Raw genomic sequence first — 23,472 nt, 5'->3', positions numbered from 1 at the left:
AGTGTTTCTTACAATAACTACTAAACTTTTTGCCCTGTTTTTGCACAATATGAGATTAGATGTCACATTTACAGGCATTCTCTTTTATCTGGAAACTGACCAGTTATTCTGGCAATAAAAAATCTGTTAATTACAAATCCTCTGAGGACTGTTACACAATAACATATTTATGGGCAGAGATAAATGAGAATTCTGCTGCTGCTTCTGTAAAGTCTATAAAATGTTACACTAAAGGAGAGCAGTTAACGTTATTGTTATTGAAGTTATCTATGTATTTGTGCTGAAATGTGGGAAAAACTCAAATAAACAGAAAGCTTGCATGCTATCTTTGCACTTAACTGTTTCTAGTATTTATCTCTGCTGTTTCTTTTGCACTCTCAAATATGAGAAATGTTTAAATCTGTATTTTCAGTAATCAGTATACAGTATACTTACAACTACTACTCAAAGAAACATGAACTAAACTTAGCACAAAGGACATTTGTGTTTGGCCAATTATGTCTTTCTTGTAACAATGCTTAATGCCAATAAAGCTTATGTAGCAGGATACTTGCTCAGCTGGTGTCTGCTCCAAGTATGCCATGTTTCACTGATCTGAATAGGGTCTGTGCTATAGGGCAACTTCAAGCTGGCAAGTTGCAGCATTACTTGGATCTGCTCATAGCCAGTGTCCGGCCTCATAAGGCTTGTCATGATTCACGGCCAGACCTGTTTGCGCTGGTGTCAGCAACATGTGCACTCTAACCTGAATATGCAGAGGAACATTATGTTTAGCGATGTGTATTTGCGAGTGGAGAGGATGGCATGGCCTGCCTGCAGACTTGACTTTTTGAACACTTGTGGGATCAGCCTGGGCGTGCTGTTCATATCAGAGTGACCAGCACAACTACACTGGCTGACTTGCAGTGAATGCTTGTTGAAGAATGGGATTCTACAGCAGTTTGTGACCAAGGTAGTGAAGAAGAGGTGCAAGGCTGTTGTGGCTGTGTTTGGTTCTTTCATATAAATAGGGTTCAATTGCCAGTATGTCGTGTTTCTTCAGACTTATCACTGGTGGAGAATATCCACCAATCCACATGCTCAACTCTGCTGCTCAACCCAAAAATGCATTTGACTGACAAATGTTGCACCATTTAAGGGGAATAAACCATATAAGATTTCACTGCCATGAAGCATTGTTACAATAATGATGTAATCAAGCCAGTAATCAGATTTTGAGATGACTTTTTCATTTAAAACAAATATACAGGCAAAACCCTGTTTCTTGATTCATATGTGTTTTTTTTTCTTTCCAGTAATTTCAAGTGAAGTGAAGCTTCCAGAATGTCCTGTGTGTGGAAATGGTTAAGTCTGTTCTGTGCTCTACAAAACAGTGTCTCATCAGTACAAAAGTATGTACCAAAAAGCATGACAACTCTAAATACATAAGGAAGAATAAATGTAATAATATATTAAACAATATTTTAATATTTTTTCTCTTTCAGTGGTGTCACTTAATTGCAGTAACCCTGACTATGTTACATTTGGAAAAAACGTGACTCTAAATTGTTACATAAATTCAAAAGGGGGCTCAGACTGTAGAGCTCTAAATTATTCCTGGATAAACCAAAATCATACCAAACTCTGTGGCTTGTCACAATATGGCTGTAAATGGGATCCCCCGAATAGCTTGTCAGTGACCATCTTAAATATCCAAAGAGAGGAAAATGTCATAGCTGAAATCGTGTTAAACTGTTGTACGGATAAAACTTCTATCAGCGTCCACTTACAGAGTGAGTATCTATCAGCATCTTAAAATTTATGTGTTTGAATGAGTGTATGTTTTGTTCAGACATACATAAATTGTATTCAGTGCATCTGTTAGAATAACTGTGTTGTACTTTGTCAGGTGGACCAGCTCCAACACTAGGTCACATCATTAGGCCCGAGGAGTCAACACGCGTGACAACCATTGTACGTTGTGTTTTTGCCTCTGCTGTTGCTGTAGTAATTTTGTATTTCCTGTATAGAACTTACAGGTACAGAGTAAGTGAGAGGACGGTGACATAGACTGCACCAGTCTGTAGCAGAACATAAATGCATATGTTTGCTGTTTGTGAAAGATTCGGCTCATCAGTTACCACAGCTGACTCTGTACATAGAGAATAATTTTTAGAATTCTTTGATGCAGTCTAATATGCATACAATAATAGGATGTGAATAATAAAGCATTCCACGTGACTTTAGTCTCCTGAGTAAAAGGGAAAGACTATGGGTCAAACTTGGGAATGTGAATTTCTTGCCTGATGAATAAACATTTAAGAAAAAATAGGACTGTACCTGCATGTGTTGTAAAACGGAGTCTAATTAATGTCCACAGAGTTGACTTCTCATCCATGTTCTCATTATGTGAAGTGACGAGAAGTTGGATAACCTACTTACTTTGTAAATCCATTGATGTCTGTCCACCTGGACTTCTTCACATAATTCTGATCACAGCTCACAGTAAAAGTCATCCAGCACTTGCTTTAGACTGTGATGGATGATGAAAGGGGATGTCATGGTGGAAACATAAATTCTTATCAATACAGTCCATATTTATACAGTAGACTGAATGAAGCATTGTAAACATGTTATTATGGAAACAATGTAATTCCTCTGAGACAACTCTTCCTCTGTTTCATCTTTTTTTTACCATTTCTTTCTGTGTATATGTGTCATTTGAAAGTGAAAACCATAATGGAAATAGGAATCATAAGAAAATGTACCGTGAAACTGAGAACTGTGAAAAGTGATTAATATCCTGTATGTGCCGCTTGTACAGATTAACTGTAAATCAGACAGTTTTCGTACAATGGAACATCTTTTCAAATAAATTTATGTCAGTAACAAACTCTTCCACATCTTTGATGTTATGTAGCACATATGCACACACCCACGTACAGCTGATAAAATACCAAGAGTCAGTGTCTCATTTCCTCTTTACGCCTCATTTCTCTTTGTCACACTCGTTCATGTTGTAGTCAATCTGTCTGTCAGTCAGAGAGCATATGCGCGAGCCTGACTGCATGATGAAAGCCTACTGGTGGAGCTGTGTGCTGGGACTGCTCTGCATGCCTGCGGAGGTAATATTAGACATCAGGAAAGGTGAGTGTGTTTTGGAATTTTTGAATCCACAAAAATTATAAATTTATGTGGGAAAAAATGTTTTTCACAGGTCTCTCTGCAGTCCTGTGAAAAACTAAGTGCACCCTATGATTTAGGAGCTTGCAGAAGCACTTAGGCAGCACTAGCTCGCAGTTATGCTTTGTCTGTGTGATTTTATCAGTCTCTTATGTTCTTTTGGAGAAATTTTGGGCCACTCTTCTTTACAGCACTGCTTCAGTTCACTGAGGTTTGCAGTCATTTGGTCATACACAGCTGTCTTAAGATCTGGCTGCAACATGATTAAGCTGAGTTATTGAACGCCTGGATTCTTTTGCTTCTCGGCCATTCTGTTGTAGATTTGCTGCTGTGCTTCGGATCGTGACACAATTTCAGCCATGCTTTGCTCTTAGACAGGTTGCCTCACATTTGAGTCTTGTTTTAGTACACAAAACAAGATCATTATGTGCTCATTAACTGCAGAGTGCCCAGGTCCTGTGGCTGCAAAACAAGACCAAATCACTACCCCTCCTCCACTATGCTTCACTGTTTACTGTGAGGTGTTCGCACTGATATGCTGTGTTTGGTTTTCTCAGTGTCGTGCATCATGACCAAGGGTCCCCACATTGCTTTAACTCTGTCCAAAGTTCATAGTTCCAGAAGTCTAAACCTAAGCTCTTACGTTTTTTGCCTATTTCTCTGAGCCCTGCATGGTCTGACCCCAGGGTGAATTTATTAGGTTTTCTGCTCCTGGGAAGAAAACCCTGTTTTTTACATAACTGTAGATGTCATTGAAGATGAGTCTGAGTCATCTTTTCCTGTTTGTTTGCAGCTTCATCCTGTTTTGGGCCTCTTAGCAGTGTCTCAAAAAACCCATCATTTAAAAAGGTCTTTTTAAATCACTCTTTACAGTAAATGTAGTGATGCACCAAAAATATGTACGTAGAAGTTAGTTGTTTACAAAAAAAGCCCACTGCAAGTGACATGACTGGAATATGTTGCTGCAGCTAAATCTAGGTTAGGCCACTTTATATACAGTTACTGGGTGTAGTTTGGTTTTGTGGTTACCTTCTGCAGCCCCAACAACTGTACTGAACTGAGCAAATGACGAATTGGATCAAATTGTGCCTTTTCTGCTTTATTGCAATTAAAGTTTATTTGCCAGTGCCCTGTGGTGGAGCTGATGTATAAGGTGTTAAAACAAAACAAAAATTCTGCATAAGTGATTCTTTTAAACGATCCATCTCTCCCTGACAGCTTTCCAAAATCCTTCAGCCATCACTTTCATGAGAGTCAATTCATCTGCTGAAATCGTGTGCACCACATCCTTGGAAAATCCAATGGGGCTGTACATGCATAGGCGTTTCCACAAGGAACAAGATGTTGTGTACCTGGACTTGAATGGATTTTCAGTCACCAAGAATACCACATCTAACAAATTCAAAGGCCGAATAATCATAAGTCCAGCCAAGGAGATCACACAGGAACTTCGTGGGTTCACTTTCCAGTTGTCTTTGCTGGAGCTCGAGGACACAAACTTGTATTACTGCGAGTGGATTTACACGGACGAGAAATTCAACAAGCTGCTCATGACCAGCAACGGCACAGTCATTATCGTCAGAGGTGAAGAGAATTGTGCATTTCAGTATATGCAATCCACTTCCATTAAAAGTGGTGTAACTTTCAATTTAATTGTCTATAACGTGCTTTTTTCTCTCTCACACACAGAGGGTGGCCCAGAGGAACAGTGCACAAACTCCATACTGGATCTGACCTTGATTTGCTCTGTCGTCATAGGATTTACTGTCATACTGTCCCTCATCATTGGAGTGCTGATTATGAGGTGCAAACGAGTAAGTGTGAAGTAGATAGACTTGTTGTTAAAAGTCAAGCAAAGAGGATGTGACTGTGTTCGAGTGAAAACGTTTCCTTTGTCTTCCTCCAGTATAAAAAGAAATTCAGACCTGCCGTGCCTGAATTACCACCAAGATCCCAGAGGCCTCGGCAGACCTGCTCTTGCCACCATCACAATGCTTACTTAGTTACATCTCTAAGCACGGATGTCAACACAGACTTCAGGGGTCTCCTGTAATGCTCAGAGACGGTGCAGTGCTAATAATTCAACACGCGGTGATGCACAGTTAATTGCACAGACGGCTTCAGATGGCTGAACTCGTAATCTTTAACCTTTTGCTGTAGTGCATCTCTCTTCCTTTTACAGAAATTTGTGTTTTATCTGCAGTAAAGTGATTGAGCTACCACATCCTGGTTTATGCTTAGTGTTCAGGTGCAATGTGTGAAGAGTGTGGGTGAAAAAAAACTGCAGACCAAGCACTTTTTCCTTTGATTTAGCACACGCTGGCTTTACCTGTTGAGTTTTCAACAGCTTTGTGTTGTTTTGTTCTTTTTTCTTTGTGAATGCTCTAAATGTTTTGAACCATAGTTTTCTACCTGATTTGATGTGTACAATAAATCAAAGATATTTTTAACATTTTGCCATTCCTTTGAAAAATCTTTGTTTTGTTGTATTTGTTTTTTAAATGATAAGAACAACTCAATGGGGCTCAATTCAAAGTACTAGTAAAAGTACAAAAGTATCAAAGCATCAAAATATTCTAGAAGTGAAATAGTGAATAGTATTAGTCAAATAGTGGAAGTACTGATATAACGCAGAAGGATCAGTTTCACAATCCCATACCGTGCATGCATATTGATTTACTGTTGAAAATGATTCTAACTAATTAGCCTAGTAGATGTACCACTGGGTCATTTAGCTCTATTAACACAAATGACTTACTAGTAGAGAAAAAAGAGATGCTTTCAGCTGCTCCCTTGTCATATGGATTGCCACAGCAGCAGGTGCTTCTGCATATTTGATTTGGCAGAGTTTTACAATGGAAGCCACTGACTTTCAACTGTGACTAGGAAACAGCTATGCCTGCAACAAATATGTGAATACATGTGAATTAGTCATGAGATAATCCCAATCCAAATAGTCCACTATGTTCAGGGAAACTGCAGAGGTGGCACTGCTGCCACCTAAAATATGATTAGAAAATGTTTCTTGTCTTTAAAGTGAATAAAGTAAAATACATGGCAGAGTAATCAGGAAACAGAGTAATCAGCAAACAGAGTAATCAGGAAAGTAATCAGGAAAGGGAAACACAGCTGGGACTAATTGGGCAGGATGAGACAAGGGAAGCAAAACAGAATACACTGACATAAGACAAGGACCTTCAACATAAAACAGGAAACACACCAACTGAACTTACAGACTCAGAGATATGAGCTTCACATTATGATAATACTGACACGGTACAGAGGGAACACATGGACAGGGATGACTAGACAGGACACGTGGGACCAGAGCAGGCACAGAGACACAGACTAGACACTGAACAGAAGGAGTATGGAAACCAAAACCTAAGAACTAAACTCTTAACAAGAATTAAACTGAAGCATAGGATAAACGAATCAAAACAGCTCAACTAGTAAATCAGAACATAGACCATAATACAGAATAACACCAGGACACCAGAAACTCAAAATGCTGGGTCAAAATGACCCTGACTCGTGACAATAAGAGTACATTTAAACACCTAAACTTAACTTAATCATTATGCAGAATGGCTATTTTCAGTTAATTAAATAATGTCGGCTAGTTTGACCTATAGTATTGCTATTTATCCGCAAAATAAAAACTAAATGGTAGAAAGGAGATGGGGTGCAAAGCACAGTAGTTACCAAAACAGTGGAGTAGAAGCCGAAAGTAGGATGACACATATACCTACATGAAAAACACATATTTTAGCAAAGTATTTGAGTGAATGTTCTAAGTTACATTGCACTGGTACCTACTAGCATAAAAAAGCTTCAATAAAGCGATTCCGTTTCTCCATTGAAAAAAACAGTTTAAAGCCTTGAACAACCAGCTGCCAGCTATAAGGTAAATCATGACTAAAAATACTTTATTTGGATTTAAAAAAATAAATTTTAAATAAATACATACATACAAAAGTAAAAAGGAAACGTACAAGATTGTGCTTATAATTACTTTTAACGCTGAAGGAACTAATCATCCCATAACCCACTCCAAATCCAAGATTCCACAGCAAATAACTCCCAAATTTATTGAATTTAGTCCTTTTCATTCGCGTAGTAAGGTATTATTATAGTTTTTTTTATATTTTTTGTTGTTTGTGTTGTGTATGTGTAATGCTTTGTTCGCCTGGTTTCTTTAACTTCGCGGTCACTAAGTATCCTGTTTCAACAATCACTGTTTCAATATAGTTTTATGGGTAAAATAGTTCCTTTCCGATCCTTTACAAATAACTCATAATTTTTGTTAAGACAAGGTTGAGATAAATACCATCATTTCACAATATCATAGCTTGAAGTAAGTCTGACAGTCACGTGTAAAAGTCAATGGAAGGCGCTAATAAATGTATACTTAACCATGTACGCCGTCATTGTGGAACTTTAATTGTCAATGCCGGTTTCCCACGGACTGTTATGGCCGTAACGCAAGGTACAGCCTTGAAAACAGTTTGTTATGGTAATGATGTTTTACGTGATAAAGTGCATATGTGTAAAATAATTAATCGATATTAGCATTAGCTAGCCATTTGAGGACACGAAGCTTTAAAAATAAATAAATATAAGGAAGAGTAAAGATAAGCGTTTTCCACCTTGGCTTCTGAACTCAGCGCTGCTCAGTGTCCAAAGCTCAGAGGAGAGGCAGCTATGCAGAGCTGGTCACCACGGTCAAGGAAAGCAACGGAGAGGGTTTAAGCGTTTCATGCTTTAAAACGAGGCAGCTCGTCTAAGTCAGGAAGCTATGGGCGCTCATAAACTGCTGTTTTCCGAGCTGAAGCTGTGGACCTCAGGAAGAGGTGGATGGATAGCGCGACTTCACAAAGGTGCGGTAATCAGGAAATGTTTACTCGTAATACACTTGATATTCAGTGTGGACGCGTGCCAGACCCAGAACAAAATTTAGCCAACTTAACGTTCTTATCGGCTGATCTACACACCTGCTTGAAGAAACTTTAACAGGCTGATTTAACTCAGCAGTACTTAATATATCAAGCAACTCTGAGCATCAGTAAAACAAAATACTGTATAACTGCATGCCTTACTCTGCTAGCCTTTCATTAAAACACTGTAGGCTGTAGCTGTACACTACACTGCCTTAGCTTACTGAGACCCTTTAGCTCACTAAGAGGATTTAATTCAAACTAAGGCCTTGCTGTTTTGCTGCAACTCCAATGAGTTAGACGTGAACTTGTCACGTGTTTTTGCAGGCGGCTGTGGAAAGGCTTCATTGTCCTCATGCAGCCCAAAGGTGTGTATTGTCGGAAGCGGTCCAGCAGGTTTCTACACAGCACAGCATCTAATCAAGGTATGGACTGCTTGTTATGACAGACACAGGAGTAATAGTAGGCAATACTGATAAATATCTGAATATGTAGTACTGTGCCAAAGTCTTGAGCCACCCTTGATTTCTTTTTAATGTTCTTCCAATGAGCTGGCCCTTCTTGTCATTTTTAAAGCGGTGTCTTAGTTCAGCAGGCTTTTTAAAGAGTTTTCTTTAAACTCTCATTTTTGGCCCACTTATTATACCTGAACATTTTCAAAAAGTGCTTTTGTTTAAGAAACCACTTAAAAAGGCAGCTAACCCAAGGGATGGGGCAGCAGGGATGTCAGTGTGTGCAGGATGTCCTTAAAAAAACTGGGCAATGTGGGGGAAAAAGGAAAAACATATTTACTGGGGGGGGGACACATTTACAAAAAAGGAAAGGAAAGCTATGTTCTTAAGAAGCAGTTGTTCTTAACCTACAGTTACCAGGTAACTGTAGGTGAACTCTTAATTTAGTATGCTACAGTGTTTAAATTACACAGCTTGCTGAAGACTGACAGCAGCCTTCCTACTTTCTGTCACAGTGATACCTACAGCAAGCAGGGGTGAGTCTAAAGGGGGGGGGGGGGGGGGGGGGGGGTTGGTAAGGTGTATTAGACCATATTTCTTTCAAGGCTTAAAAAGTTTAGATTAAATTAAATAAATTCTGTTAATTTAATGGTAATTGGTGCTGTTAGACTGGACAGTGACTTATTAAAACATGCACCATCATAGCATTTGTTTTCTGCTCTAGGAAACATTGCATCAGTTCTGAGAATATTGATATCATCTCTTTTCTTCAGTGCAGACACCGCATACTCTTTAAAAAGATTACAGACATGCATATTTACTCACTCACTAGCACACTCAAAGACACACACACACACACATTCATACACTTGTTAAAAAACACATGCACATGAACAAACACCAAATCTACCTCATCCGTGTGATGCAATAGAGTCAGAAATCTTTTTTTTTTCTCCTATCGATGCAAGAAAGCATTTTGAACATTTTGAATTAACTTGGAATATCAACAATAAGACAGAAGAATTTCTTATACAATTTTACAGCTGATGGAATAATAAGTAGAATTCTCAATTACTAAAATAATCAATAGCTGCAGTCCAATTCTAAATGAATTTGCTAATGACTACTAATTTATTGCCCAATAGTTGTGTGTTAATTACATGTTAATTTTTCAATTTGTGTGTGTGTCATTAGTTTCTCCAAATCCGGCCAGCATCCTTTAATGTGAAGTCAAACAAATGAGCGTGCCCCTCCCTGCTTAGTACACAAAACCACTACGCTATCACACACTAACCAAAATATAGCCTTTGAGCTGCCTACTGAGTACATGCTCATACACTCAACAAAAATATAAACGCAACACCTTTGTTACTGCTCCCATTCCCCATGGGATGGACGTAGAGACCTAAAATTCATTCCAGATACACAATATAACCATCCCTCCCAAACAGTGGTCACAAATCAGTCCAAATGTGTGGTAGTGGGCACATCTGCTATATTGAGATAATCCATCCCACCTCACAGGTGTGCCACATCAGGATGCTGATCTGACATCATGAGTAGTGCACAGGTGTACCTCAGACTGCCCACAACAAAAGGCCACCCTGGAATGTGCAGTTTTTTGCGCTATTGGGGGTCTGGGGACCCAGAACCGGTCAGTATCTGGTGTGACCACCATTTGCCTCATGCAGTGCAACACATCGTCGCATGGAGTCTATCAGATTGTCAATTGTGGCCTGTGGAATGTTGGTCCACTCCACTTCAATGGCTGTGCGAGGTTGTTGGATATTCGTGGGAACTGGTACACGCTGTCGTATACGCCGGTCAAGCACATCCCGAACATGCTCAATGGGTGACATGTCCGGTGAGTATGCTGGCCATGCAAGAACTGGGACATTCTCAGCTGCCATCTGCCCTGAACAATGTGAACCATGATTCATCCGTGAAGCGCACACCTCTCCAACGTGCCAGACGCCATCGAATGTGAGCATTTGCCCACACAAGTCTGTTACGGCGACGAGCTGGAGTCAGGTCAAGACCCCGATGAGGACGACGGGCATGCAGTTGAGCGTCCCTGAGACGGTTTCTGACAGTTTGTGCAGAAATTGTTTGGTTGTGCAAACCAATTGTTCCAGCAGCTGTCTGGGTGGCTGGTCTCAGACGATCTTGGAGGTGAACCTGCTGGATGTGGAGGTCCTGGGCTGGTGTGGTTACACGAGGTCTGCGGTTGTGAGGCCGGTTGGATGTGCTGCCATATTCTCTGAAACGCCTGTGGAGACGGCTTATGGTTGAGAAATGAACATTCAATGCACGGGCGACAGATCTGGTTGACATTCCTGCTGTCAGCATGCCAATTGCACGCTCCCTCATTGCTTGTGGCATCTGTGGCATTTTGCTGTGAGACAAAACTGCACATTCCAGGGTGGCCTTTTGTTGTGGGCAGTCTGAGGTACACCTGTGCACTACTCATGATGTCAGATCAGCATCCTGATGTGGCACACCTGTGAGGTGGGATGGGTTATCTCAATATAGCAGATGTGGCCACTACCACACATTTGGACTGATTTGTGACCACTGTTTGGGAGGGATGGATATATTGTGTATCTGGAATGAATTTTAGGTCTCTACGTCCATCCCATGGGGAATGGGAGCAGTAACAAAGGTGTTGCGTTTATATTTTTGTTGAGTGTACATACGACTGGAAATAACTTGCAGGGTATGCTGTGTCTTTGAGCCCAAGGTTATGTCATTGCAAGCTATGCCCCCCACACACAGCAGCACGATGTGCATTGGCCATGCAGCACTGTGGCTCTTTGATGTTTTTCATGTTGTGTTTGTATGATTTTAAGTTCATATATTAATTGTTGTCTGATTCAGCACAACATACTTTAACTAATATAATATAAAATTATATAATAACCAGTTTCTGATGATTAAAAAAAAATGTAATCAAATTTTAATTTCATACATTTTGTCATTTTTATTTACTTTGTGTTTGTACTTCAGAAAGTTTGTAAAACTGTTGGCACGAGGAAGCTGCATTCGATACATGACAGTAATTAATATTAATATAATGGTGGATGTTCATATTTGTCAAGCTTCAAATAAGAGTTTAGTGTGTGTGCAAATAAATGGCTCAGTGGCTGTCTAGAACCAACCACAAGAGCAATAATGTAAAGTAATAATTCTCTGTATGACTTTATGTGGTTTACATCATTGTGGAGGAACCGAAGCAGTGAAACAGTTCGTCAGTTCATTAAGGTTTATACATATTTGTTGTAAGGTCCCAACATACTTTTCAGTCAGTGTTACTGATTAGTCCAGTGTTACAATGGACTAATCAGTCCATTGTAACACTTTGATTCTTTTCCTTTTCAACCGTTCAATTGAAGGTTTTCTGGTGCGCGTGTGATCATTGTCCCGTTGTGTGACCTAATTTTGGTCAAGCTTTAGCTGATGGATAGACAGCTTCACATTTGACTAAAGAACACTTTGTCATACAGAGGAGTTCATAAGTGACTCATTTATGGCAAGGTGGCTGCAAATCAAACCTAAATCATCACCCCTCCACCACCAACTTAACAGTTGGTTTGAAGTCTTTGTGCTGAGACCCTGTGGTTGTTTGGCTTTCACCAAACATCACACCATGCATTAATGCCAAGCATCTACACTTTGACCTCATCTTTCCAAAGGATCTTATTCCAGACGTCCTGTGGTTGATTTTCTAAGCCCTGCTGCTGTGTTCTTTTTAGAGAGATGACACGAACAAGCAATCCTTTTTGGTTTGTTTAAAAAAATTATTTAGATTATTTAATTTTTAGTGGTTTTATTGGTTTTGAGGATTTTTATTTTTGGGCTGTGTTGAAAATATTTCAAGACTAAAACTAAAGATATTCCAGTTAGTTTTGTAACCACACAATATTTGTTTCTGTTTTTTCTAAAGCCTTTATTAACAGTTCACTTTAAGCTTTACGCATTATATTTTGGATTTTGTTTCTGTTTTTTCTCTCAGGCTCGCCAAGATGTTGAGGTGGACATTTATGAGCGTCTGCCTGTCCCCTTTGGCCTGGTCAGGTTCGGAGTGGCCCCAGATCATCCTGAAGTCAAGGTGTCTGCCTCTAATAGATTTTAAAGAACAGATAATTGCCTCAAACCATTTTCTGTATATTACCTGTTTTTAAGCAAAAAGGACAAAAAAGATTCATTTAATTAGTCCAGTTTCTCCTCAGTAGTTCTAACACCAGATGCAGTGAAAATCTTTTAACACAGGGATTAGTTTTGTTTTGGAAAAAGAAACTCTTCAGACAAACCCGTTTCTTAAAGTCTGTTTAGTTTCGCCAGACTGTGTAACGACCTGTGGTACCGTTAATGGAAAATTAAAAACCAGTCAGTGGTTAATGCAGACCAGTCAAACAGAAAGAGACACGTTAGATAAGTCTGTCAGTGAAGTGAAATTCCATTAGAAGTGTGAATAACATCACAGTGAACGGGTGTTATCACGTTTATGTCTGAGGTTGAATGCAGTGTTTGAAGCTCGCTATATTTCCATGTCATCACACCCAACTCATTAAAATGTAACCGAACAACAAAAGCAATATTATGCAACCCTCAACAGGACACATATCCCAACATGCTGGCAAATATAATGACAGATAAATACTGGTAATAATGAGACCTATCTGCTTTGTTTCCCACAACCAATAATGTCACCTTTGCATGTCTGATATAATCGTGGTTAGAGATGTGGTTAGCCTAGCTCAGCAGAAATACTACTTTGAAAGTAATACACCAAGACTTTTAAATCACTAGTGTGTCTTCTTTGTTCAGTCAATACTGAGGCAAAACATGCGAAAACAACAACAAGGTTCTTTTCGGTGACGTGCAACCATTTCTTGTGAAGCAGCAGTTGATTTCATCTTTAAAGCACATGAGTGAGTGCATGAATCGATCTAGTCTGGTCTGATATTTCTGCTGAGCTGTTCCCTGCTTTTAATTCCACTAATCATAAAGGTAAGAGAGCGGTTGGCCAATAGTGTAGTGGTGTACACATTTGGAAAAGATCCCCAGTTTGATCCCAGTAGACACAAATCTATTGGGGGTTGGGTCAGGAAGGGGTACCCAGCATAAAAATCTACCAAATCATGTGGAGCGAACCCATGTGAACAAGATAGCAGCCAAAAGTATTTGTTTGAATGTAATAAGATAAGATAAACCTTTTTTAATCCCACACGTGGGAAATTTTCTGCTCACGGCAAAAAGTACAATTAAAGAAAAGTAAGATTTAAGAAAAACACGACAGAATAGGAGAAGATAAAATAGAATAACATACTGTACAAAACAGAATAAAATGCTCTGTCATAGTAGGAAAAATTGCACTTGGTACTATTGCACATCAGGGAAACGGGGCGAAAGTTACAGCTGTGTATCAATGCATGTGTGTGTGTCTGTCTCCACGTATGTGGTTATCTGTAGAGGCGATGTTGTAGAGACAATTTCAAGCTCAGTCTTGCTCTTTCTGGTAGTTTTGTTTGTTTTTGTTCCTGATCCCAAATCTTAACATCAGATTTTTCTCAGAAGCAACATTGGCTCCATAAGCATTATTGAGAGTTCAAAACAATGTTATTGTAGTTGTTAAAGCAGTCACACGGACAACTCAAGAATGTAATAATAATTAAAACTGGGTTCCACATTCATCTATGAAGCAAATTCAAGTCCTGGAGAAGGCACAAATATATTGAAGGTTGCCTTTAATGCATTAAAATTTTGCTTATCAAAAGATGAATTTGTGTTTTTGCTTAAAGCTGTTTCTTAAAGTCTTTATTAAATATATGCAGCATCATACAGCAGCAGGATCCATATGAGCAGCTCCATTAAGGCGCCTATATTCAGACAGGATTATCATTACTGTCTAAGTAGCCTCTGAACAACCACAAATGTCTAAAGTTAAATGAATTATTGGTATTTGTGAATTTTCAATATCACTTCTCACAGATTGTTTGGTCCTTCCATCATTATTATTTTTAATATTATGCAAACATTTCATCGCCAACATCAGCCTTTTGTCTCCTGAAATCTTCCGATGACTGTTCACCCAAATGAAAGTATATTATTGTGTATTTATTATGAAATATAACTGGCATTTAAAAATTACAGTGAGGATAATTAACATAGTCCCATCTACCATGTTTTCTCTTCCATATCTCAGTGCAGCTGGGAGGTGAAAGGTGGCAACCTCTGCACTCATTGAGCTGTGCTCTTATTACAGTCTGAGTCTAAAGTTCAATTCAGTTTTATTTATATAGTCATCAGTCAGTTTCCTGCACTTTGTCAGCAAACAGTGAAGTGAAGGAAATCCATTTTTCCTCCAGCCCTTCTATCGTGAAGACGTTAGAACTTCTTTATGAACTCTTTGTTCTTACAACATGCAAATAATGGGCTCTGTGATCTGTTCTGTACTTGTTTGTAAATGCAGGTGAACACTTTGAACTGAAACTAACATGACGTAATTTTGCTGGCTTTTGTATCTGGCATAGTTATTAAGGCATCGTCTCCAGAAATAGATAATAACACTGTAAATAAATGCACTGCAGCATTAAAAACTAGACCTGCATGTGTGAACACAGATGTCTGCTCGCGCCGGGTCTCTAATTACACAGATGTGTAAAAAGCAGGTGCTGGCGTGTCGAATTCACGGAGAGAGTGTGGACGTCATGCGTCTTATCTCCTGCCAAACTCTTTTGAGGCTGCGCCCTCACTTCAGCCAGAGTGTTCAGAGAACTGAGAGCGAATCTGAAGCAGGCTATCTCATCCTGTGTGCTACATAAGAAAGGCCAATACTGCACTCAAATCTGAGTTCTTGTGTGAATGTGGACACAGTAATGTATACTTCATTTATTAAAGGGAATTAGTTTTCCCAAATAAGTCTAATAAGGGTTTGAGCACCACTACAGGAGCTATAAAACTATAAGACAAGAACAAGAAACCTTCACAAAGTGGAATATAGTGAAGTTTTATGTAAATATTCTTAAATCAGAGTTTACCCCAACAAACTTTAGTCATCTGCTGTCCTGAGGTCATTAACCACTGGATAGAGAATTACTCCCATAATAGGTGGAGTTGAAATACAGATGGAGAGTCCAGCTTGCTAACTTAAATTTTACCGATTCTTGTCCTCAGAACGTCATCAACACATTCACGCAAACGGCCAAGCATTCACGCTGCAGTTTCTATGGCAATGTGAACGTAGGCAAGAATGTGAGCATCACCGAGCTGCAGCAAGCCTACCACGCTGTCGTACTGGTAAGGATGTGAAAGCCCACTGCGGCTCCTTCACCTTAAACGTGTGAAAAATAATCATCTGTTTCTGTTGAACTCTGTCAATTGTGCGACAGAGTTATGGTGCAGAGGGAAACCGGAGCATGGGAGTACCGGGCGAAGACTTGGCTGGTGTGTACTCTGCCAAAGACTTTGTGGGCTGGTACAACGGACTCCCCAGCTGTCGAGAGGTAAGACTTCCAAGTAAGTGTTTCACATAGACACACAAGATGTTTCCATCCATCAAAAAGAGCCTCAACAAAGTTAGATCATTTCACAAGAAAAACCGTCAGGTGAAACTGCTTCTCTGTCTCATCTGTTCGATTTCTTTCTTCAGCTGAGTCCAGACCTGAGCTGTGAAACAGCAGTCATATTGGGACAAGGCAACGTGGCCTTGGATGTAGCAAGAATTCTGCTATCTCCCATCGACATTTTAAAGGCGAGTTGGTTATCAGTAAATTTATAACAAAAGAAACAAAAACAGTAAGAGCAGACATGTTTCAGTCAGCAAGTCTTGAGTGCTCTGAGATGTATGAAAGAACCGCTTAAGCTGAGGAATTTTATCTGCTTAAATAATCACAAATGTTTTGTTTGTCTGTTAGGCATGAAAAGCAAAAACACCGTTGCTGAAACCTCAAAAATATTTTTGTTTTTCATTGCATCAGCGTGAAGCCAAATGGAGAAATGTTGTGTCTTTATCTGTTGTTGTTTCAGAATGCAAAACAAAACTAAACTGAACAGAAAATCATCAATAGATGAAGATAAGATAAGAAATAGTGCTACAGAGTAGTTTCACTAGTTTTGACAAGTAAAGTTTGACCTTTCTAGTTTCCTGATCACAGTCCTCCACCTGACACTAAGAATTAATGGGCAAACGTGACTGAAGAAGAACATGAGGGGAAAGTAAGAGCCCCTAAAAAGGCTGGTAGGTTATGTAAAATGTATTATTGTAGGGTCGTGCACCTTGAGAAGTCAGAATGTTTTCAAATAGTGAAGATATTTTCTTTACCATGAGACAAATACATGACTTTGTTAATAATTACAGTTGGTTTCCTTTTAAACCTTGGGACCTGTACTAATAGCAGCTTCTGACCCGCTCGGGCTCAGTTTAAGTACACATGGTTTGGCTTTTTAAGCTAGCATCTCTGAGCCTGCATGACATCATAGGATGTACAGGAGGGTAACCACAGGAAGCTTTTAGGGCTGAGAAACACAGCTAACGTCTTTTAAAATGTCTAACTGAACTAACAGTCTCTGAGAAAAGTCAACTTTAGTGGAGTCATTTTCATCAGCTTCAAGTTTCTCTGATGTGTCATTTCATACAAAAGCACCACTGATAACCACAAAATTAAAGGTCAAAGATGACAGTGACCTTTTGTACTTGACTGGTAGATGTAGGACACCATGGTGTCAGTTATAATAGTGAAGTTTGATTTGTTTTGTTTGGAATAAATAAGTGATGAGCTGCTTTGTCAGACTAAAGTGGGGAAATTGGGCATACAAATATCAAAAGGTGATACAAGAGCTCACATACATTTGTTGGACTAAGACACAGTTCCTGTAGTTTTGCCTCTGTGTACCAATAAAGTGGATTTTAAATGAAATGATGTATATGAAGCATACCATAATATTTGTTATATACTCTACCGAGGGAGCATTATTGAATGGGAATGTATGGCTGCCAGTGGAACAGGATCGCTAAGGTTTATCGATGACTTGACTGCTCAGTCAGTCAAATTCTGCAAATTGGTCGGCACTTCACAAGTGAAGCCCAAAGCATAATCCAAAAGAAAAACAAAAAGAAAAAAGGCCCTGGCAGTGCATCTCAAGAGAGGAAGCGCAGCATTTGGTGATGTCTGTTGGTTCTAAACTGCAGGCAGTCATCAAATGTAAAGAAGTTACATGCTGAATTAAAATCAATCACATATTGACTGATTGTTTTTAAAATGTTACTGTACACCTGTGATAGTGCAAAATTACAAAAGTTGGGTATTTGTCCAAGAAATTGTGAGTCAAACTTCCTGTGTTAACCAGCAATATGAGCTAACAATAAATAGAAATCAAATCACTTGGGGAAAAAAAATCTCTCTAAGCTGTTCAGTTTTCCAGCTGAAAATGTAATTTACTTGTCAAACTTTTTCTGCAGAAAACTGACATCACACAACCAACACTGGAGGCTCTGGCAGAGAGCCAGGTCCGCAGGGTGCTGATAGTTGGCAGGAGAGGACCCATTCAGATCGCTTGCACAATCAAGGTGTGTGTCGGACAGAAAAGACAACAAGAGGAAAGAATAATATGTTCTCTAGTGCCTCTTCCTCAGGTCACCATTCATCTCCACGCCGCATCTTCCAAAACCTGTTTCTTAACACCACAGACACGCAGAATATTATTAGAAGGCTTTATTTTAATCCATTGGAGTGGTACAAACTGCACTTTTTAGCCACTGTGCAAGTGTTAACCAACTGTTTTATCTGCATCTTTGCCTAATGCTTATTGATAATTTTAGCCGTTTTTAGCATTTTCTTAAATGACCTGTTTACGTGTTAGCTTTGGCTTGCTTTTTTAATTCCACTTCATTTTGGGGTAAAAAAATTCAACAATTTAACTATTAAAAGTTACTACAGCTGGGTCCAAGAGTAAAGAATAAAAATATGGAAAATATAATAGTCGCTTTAAGAGTTCCCACATATGAGAGAAAGCCAGAGCACTTTCATGCACACTTGGTCAGTGACCTTGTAATGTTACTGCTGAGGTTGGTAGAAAATGTGTCCTCTGCAGGGAGTAGCTTTATCTTGTAGTTTAAAGTGAAAAAAACAAGACCAACATCACATTATTTTCTTTTCTGCTTATATTATTTGAACTATTCTTCAGTCTTTCAGTGTCACCCTGAAAAATCAGAGGTTCGTCCTGTAAAATGAACAGTTTGGTTGTTGTTGCCAGACTGTTTCAAACTTGTCTGATCATCACCCCTCTTATATGTTCGCTGTCATTGTTGGTACTGCAGTAAATATAATTTCACTAGAATTTTACCAAAAGAGATTCTCCATGTTTTTAATGATGCTTTAATTTGGCCCAGTGAACCATAACATATGCTCCTTTTCTACAGGAGCTCAGAGAAATGGTGAACCTGCCGGACACCAGGCCGGACATGGTGGTGGCTGATTTTGATGGAGTCAAAGAGGCTCTTAAAGGTGAGACCACATGCAGCTTTATCTTCATGCTTTCCCCTCTAACTGACCTGCTGTGTTTTTAAAGCCAATAAATGTTTACATAGTTTCGTCTGCCTTTAAGATCTGTAAATTTCAGTGTTTTTAGTTTTTCTGGTGCAGCTGGAAAAGATGCCTGGTGTTTTTAAGTGAGCAGTGAAAACATGTTAGATATCTACATGTGCATGTAACACATGTTCAGACTGCTGAAAGCGCCATCAGGAAGGAAGAAAGGTAAGCTGTGGTTAACAACAGCATACCCAGCTGAGACGTATAGCTTATACATACTGTGAGGTGAATGGAAACTGCCAACCTGCCCAGACTGCTGCTGCTGCTGCTGGCTTTAGTTTGAAAGATTTTCTGTTGTTGTGTGGGAACCTGCAGGTTAGGGTGCAAAACAGAATTGTGCAACAACCCCCCCCCCCCCCTAAGCTGGCCTCGTCCTTGCCAGAGAAATGCTGCTGGCCTCTTTGATGATGGCAGGCACTCTCAGATTTATAACGATAACCTTGACTCTGGTCACAGATTGCTAAAATAACCCTGAGCGTATGTTTCGTTTTAGTGATAAATAGCAGTGAAGGATGGTAAAAGAAGCTGGCTATGTTTATCTGTGTTGTAATCGTGCCTGCTGAGCTTGCATTACTGGAGTGACAAGTCTGTGGTCGCAGCAGCACATCAGAACTTTGCAGTTACAGGAAATTTATAAAGACCAGTTCCTTAAAGCCATTTCTAATGTGTTCATATGTGCACATACAAGGTGCATGCACAGCAACACTCACATATCACTTACTGAAAGACCACATGCACACTTGTATGTAAAAAAAAAAACACAAAAAAAACACATGCATTCACAGCCATATACTAGTCATGAGACCACAGCATGTGTCCATAAAGTTCCCAAGTATAAGAGTAGCTGCTAGTGACAAAATTTTAAGAAGATTGTTAAAATTATGGAGTTTTGTTGGAATTTCCTTTAAAAATCAAAAGACTAAGTAAGGAGAAAGATAAAAGTTATTCACAAAGCATCTTATACCTTAAGATGAAAACAAGTATAGGAGTGGAGATGGGGACTAGTGTTTCCTAAGGAGAGGGAAGAAATGGTACAAAGTACAGAGCATTGATTGGTCACGTCTCTCAGGTGCCGTGTCAGGTTTCTTAAGGATATGATTTTCGGATTCAGTTCATCTGCTGTAGATTGATAAGTTGAACGGCAGCCAATGTTCAAAGAAAAACTTTGAAAGACCTTCAGAAAGGCTCTTTAGAATGTACAAGAAGGTCCTGGCTCCATGGAAGCAAAATATAAAGTCATAAGGGATGATCAAGACTTTTGCACAGCACTGTATATGTTGTTTTCACAACCTATTCTATCCAAAAAAAATAATTGGAAGATTAAAAATTTGGACGTTATAAATGCAAGCAAAGCAGGGCGATTTTAAGCTGAAGTATCTCTGCTGTGTCAGACTTGCCGAGGCCCAGAAAGCGTCTGACAGAGCTGATGCTGAAGACGGCCCTGGAGGTACCCGGAGAAAAGGAGCAGGAGAGACGGAGCAAGGCCTCCCGCACCTGGGGCTTTCGATTCTTCCGGAGCCCCGTGGAAGTTTTGGCCGAACCCGGCCACAGCAGAATAGCTGGCATCCGACTGGCGATCAACAAGCTGGAGGTTAGCAGGATTTGGTTTTCCAAAAGTGCCTGTCACTGTGCTGCTGCTCCTTTTAAAGCAGATATCCTCTCTGTGAGCAGGGTTCAGGTGACGGAGCCCAGGCTGTGCTCACAGGAGAAGTGGAGGACGTGCCCTGCGGCCTGGTCGTCAGCAGTATCGGCTACAAGAGCCTGCCCATTGATCCATCAGTGCCTTTTGACTCCCGCAAAGCCATCGTTCCAAACACCATGGGCCGCGTTAAACAGGCTGCAGGTACCCTGTAAACACTCTAAAGAACAAGCATTATATTATATTTTATTACTTCAATAATATTTAATGATTCGATTTTTCTTTGTAGGTCTGTACTGTAGCGGCTGGCTTAAAACAGGCCCCACAGGTGTCATAGCTACCACTATGAACAATAGCTTTGACACTGCACGATCCATTTTGGAGGACATGGACTCGGGAACGTTGGATATGTCTGCCGCTAAGCCTGGATCACAAAGCATTAGTGCTCTGCTGGAAAAGAGAGGTATAAAAATGTTAGTTTGTCATTCACAATACATCCTATAACTGTGCTCTCGACGTGTGCTGCTATTCTATGAGCCAGTATAGAGTCATGAAAGTAAATGTGTGTGGACCAAAAACAGTTGGACTAAAAACAAGGGAAAATGAACTCAATGCTGGAACAGTCACCAAAAAGTCGGGCTGTAGAGATTCTGTTTGAAGTGACTGTTTGTGTTTATTGTGAAGTTCATTAAATGATTACATAAGAAGTAAAATGACGAAGAGCAAAAAAAAAACAAAAAAAAAACAAAGATGCAAAGAGATTTGAAAGAGAAAATTACAAAACAAAACTAGCAATAAATCCTGCATGCCACCAAAACATTTGCTACGGAGAGCCATAAATCAGTAGCAACAGCAGCAGTGAGGTATGTCGTCATCATCTCAGTGCACACAGTGACCCGTCTGTATAATCCTGTTCTCTGAAGTTGCCACTAAGCCACAGCCAAATGTGATTTTTCTCTTCTGTAGGAGTGAAACCAGTGACTTTTTCAGACTGGGAGAAGATTGACAATGTGGAAATGAAAAGAGGTGAATCCCGTGGGAAACCCAGAGAAAAGCTACTGACTGTGGAGGAAATGCTGCACGTGGCTTGGACATGAAAGAATGAAACCGTTTTCATGTGAACAGGCAATGCTACCTAAAAAATGACTGCACTTGTCTTTAGGGATCTCACTGATTGATCACACAATAAAAATGACTATTTGAACTCCTTAACATGGATTTAATTCATATTGTATACATGGCACTACTAGGAACTGTTATTTGCTACAGTGTAATTTAGTTACCTTGTTACCAATACAACACACTGACTGAAAACAACAAGGACTGAAAACCTGCTGCGCTCAAGACCAAACTATAATGGGTACGATTTTTATGGAAGTTGTACACTGTAATGTACCGTTAACTAAAAACTATGTGGCAACATTTTTTTGCACTTTTATATAATGTCATTGAACATCTTAAATCTGTATTTGAGGAAATAAAATGACGTCTATCCTTTGATTCCTGTCCTCAGAGCTTCAATTGTTACTGCTGGGATCCATCGTTAGGTCCACAAGTGTTTGAAAATGTTTTGGCACTACTTTCATATATTTGGCTCTTCATAATTTGAATTGAAATTCTTATTATATGCGATTAAAGTGCAGATTTTTATATTTTATGGAAAGGTCAGCAGGACTAGAACATCTATAGGTGGCAAAAAAGGATGGGTTTTTGTTTTTGTTTTTTGAAAAGGAAAACTATGTGAATTGCAAAATCAAAGGTTTGGACAAGGAGGGTGTTCATACTGAGCTTATCATAAAAAGGCCTGGACATCAATGAAGACTGGTGGATGATCACAGCATCCTTTCCATAGTAAATATAAACCTCTATAAAATATAACAAAATGATTCTCCAGAAGGTTTGTGTCCCTTATTGTTGGTCTACTATAATGAGAAGACTGCAGGAGCACACCGACTGTTACCATAAGGTGCAAAGTGAAGAAAAAAAGAAAAGCCAGATTAGACATTGCCAAAACATCTAAAACCTCAGCATTGGAAGACCATTCTTTATTCCTTAAGGCCTAATACCAACCTATACCGCAGTGTGAGGTATTTGGACATTTGAAACATGCAGATTGCAGTTGGGATGATTTGGGCCACAAACTGACAGGAAAATGTGACAGTTCACTCAGTCTCAACACTGTCACCACTTTGTGTGAACTGACAAATTCACAGGTTTTCAGTGGTACAGCAGATGTTGGCGGTGTTATTGATGAAACCTGAATCATTTTCACCCTGATAACAGTTTAAAGTAGAAGCAGAGGTGGGAAGCAACAAAGTACAAACACTGATACTGTACTCGGCTCAGCAGCTTAGAACCAAAAGCTATATCAAAAACATTGACAGGTAAACTTATGTAACATGTTAACATAGGACCCTTTCTTTCATATAAGCTTTCCAATTCTTGCATCCATTAAATGTGGAGAGATAAGGCAAGACATCACAATTGCCTCCAACAGCTGCTGTTTTCATGTGAATTGCCTCTCACCCTCAGACCTTTCTCAACAGGGTTGAGGTCAGGGGAGTATGGGGCCACACCATGGGTTTCTCTCCTTTTATTCCCATAGTAGCCAATGCGACAGATGTTCTTTGCACCATGAGATGGTGCATTGTCATGCATGAAGATAATTTTGCTACGGAAGGCACAGTTCTTTT

At 39.6% G+C, this 23,472-nt stretch overlaps 2 protein-coding genes across 2 annotated transcripts; both read left to right on the top strand.

Moving 5' to 3' along the window:
- Nucleotides 1–2,972: 2,972 nt before the first annotated feature.
- On the top strand, nucleotides 2,973–5,612 carry LOC146568010 (uncharacterized). The gene is made up of 4 exons (XM_085283336.1): nucleotides 2,973–3,126; nucleotides 4,381–4,746; nucleotides 4,852–4,976; nucleotides 5,069–5,612. The coding sequence occupies exons 1-4, from the start codon at nucleotides 3,030–3,032 to the stop codon at nucleotides 5,213–5,215; spliced, it is 735 nt and encodes a 244-aa protein (XP_085139462.1). The 5' UTR covers nucleotides 2,973–3,029; the 3' UTR covers nucleotides 5,216–5,612.
- Nucleotides 5,613–7,630: 2,018 nt separating this feature from the next.
- Nucleotides 7,631–22,279, top strand: fdxr (ferredoxin reductase). Its single transcript, XM_085283769.1, has 12 exons — nucleotides 7,631–8,042; nucleotides 8,427–8,524; nucleotides 12,564–12,659; nucleotides 15,728–15,850; nucleotides 15,943–16,056; nucleotides 16,203–16,304; nucleotides 18,012–18,119; nucleotides 18,972–19,056; nucleotides 20,532–20,731; nucleotides 20,812–20,983; nucleotides 21,069–21,242; nucleotides 21,746–22,279. Exons 1-12 carry the CDS (start codon nucleotides 7,961–7,963, stop codon nucleotides 21,874–21,876), a joined length of 1,485 nt encoding a protein of 494 aa, XP_085139895.1. The 5' UTR covers nucleotides 7,631–7,960; the 3' UTR covers nucleotides 21,877–22,279.
- Nucleotides 22,280–23,472: the final 1,193 nt, after the last annotated feature.

Source organism: Mchenga conophoros, linkage group LG8 (assembly GCF_057382185.1).
Source record: "Mchenga conophoros isolate Kocher_MC1m ecotype Shallow Benthic linkage group LG8, M_conophoros_male_GT1.1, whole genome shotgun sequence".
Lineage (NCBI taxonomy): Eukaryota > Metazoa > Chordata > Actinopteri > Cichliformes > Cichlidae > Mchenga > Mchenga conophoros.
Note: the sequence above shows the minus strand (reverse complement) of the source record. Positions and strands in the feature narration are given on the sequence as shown.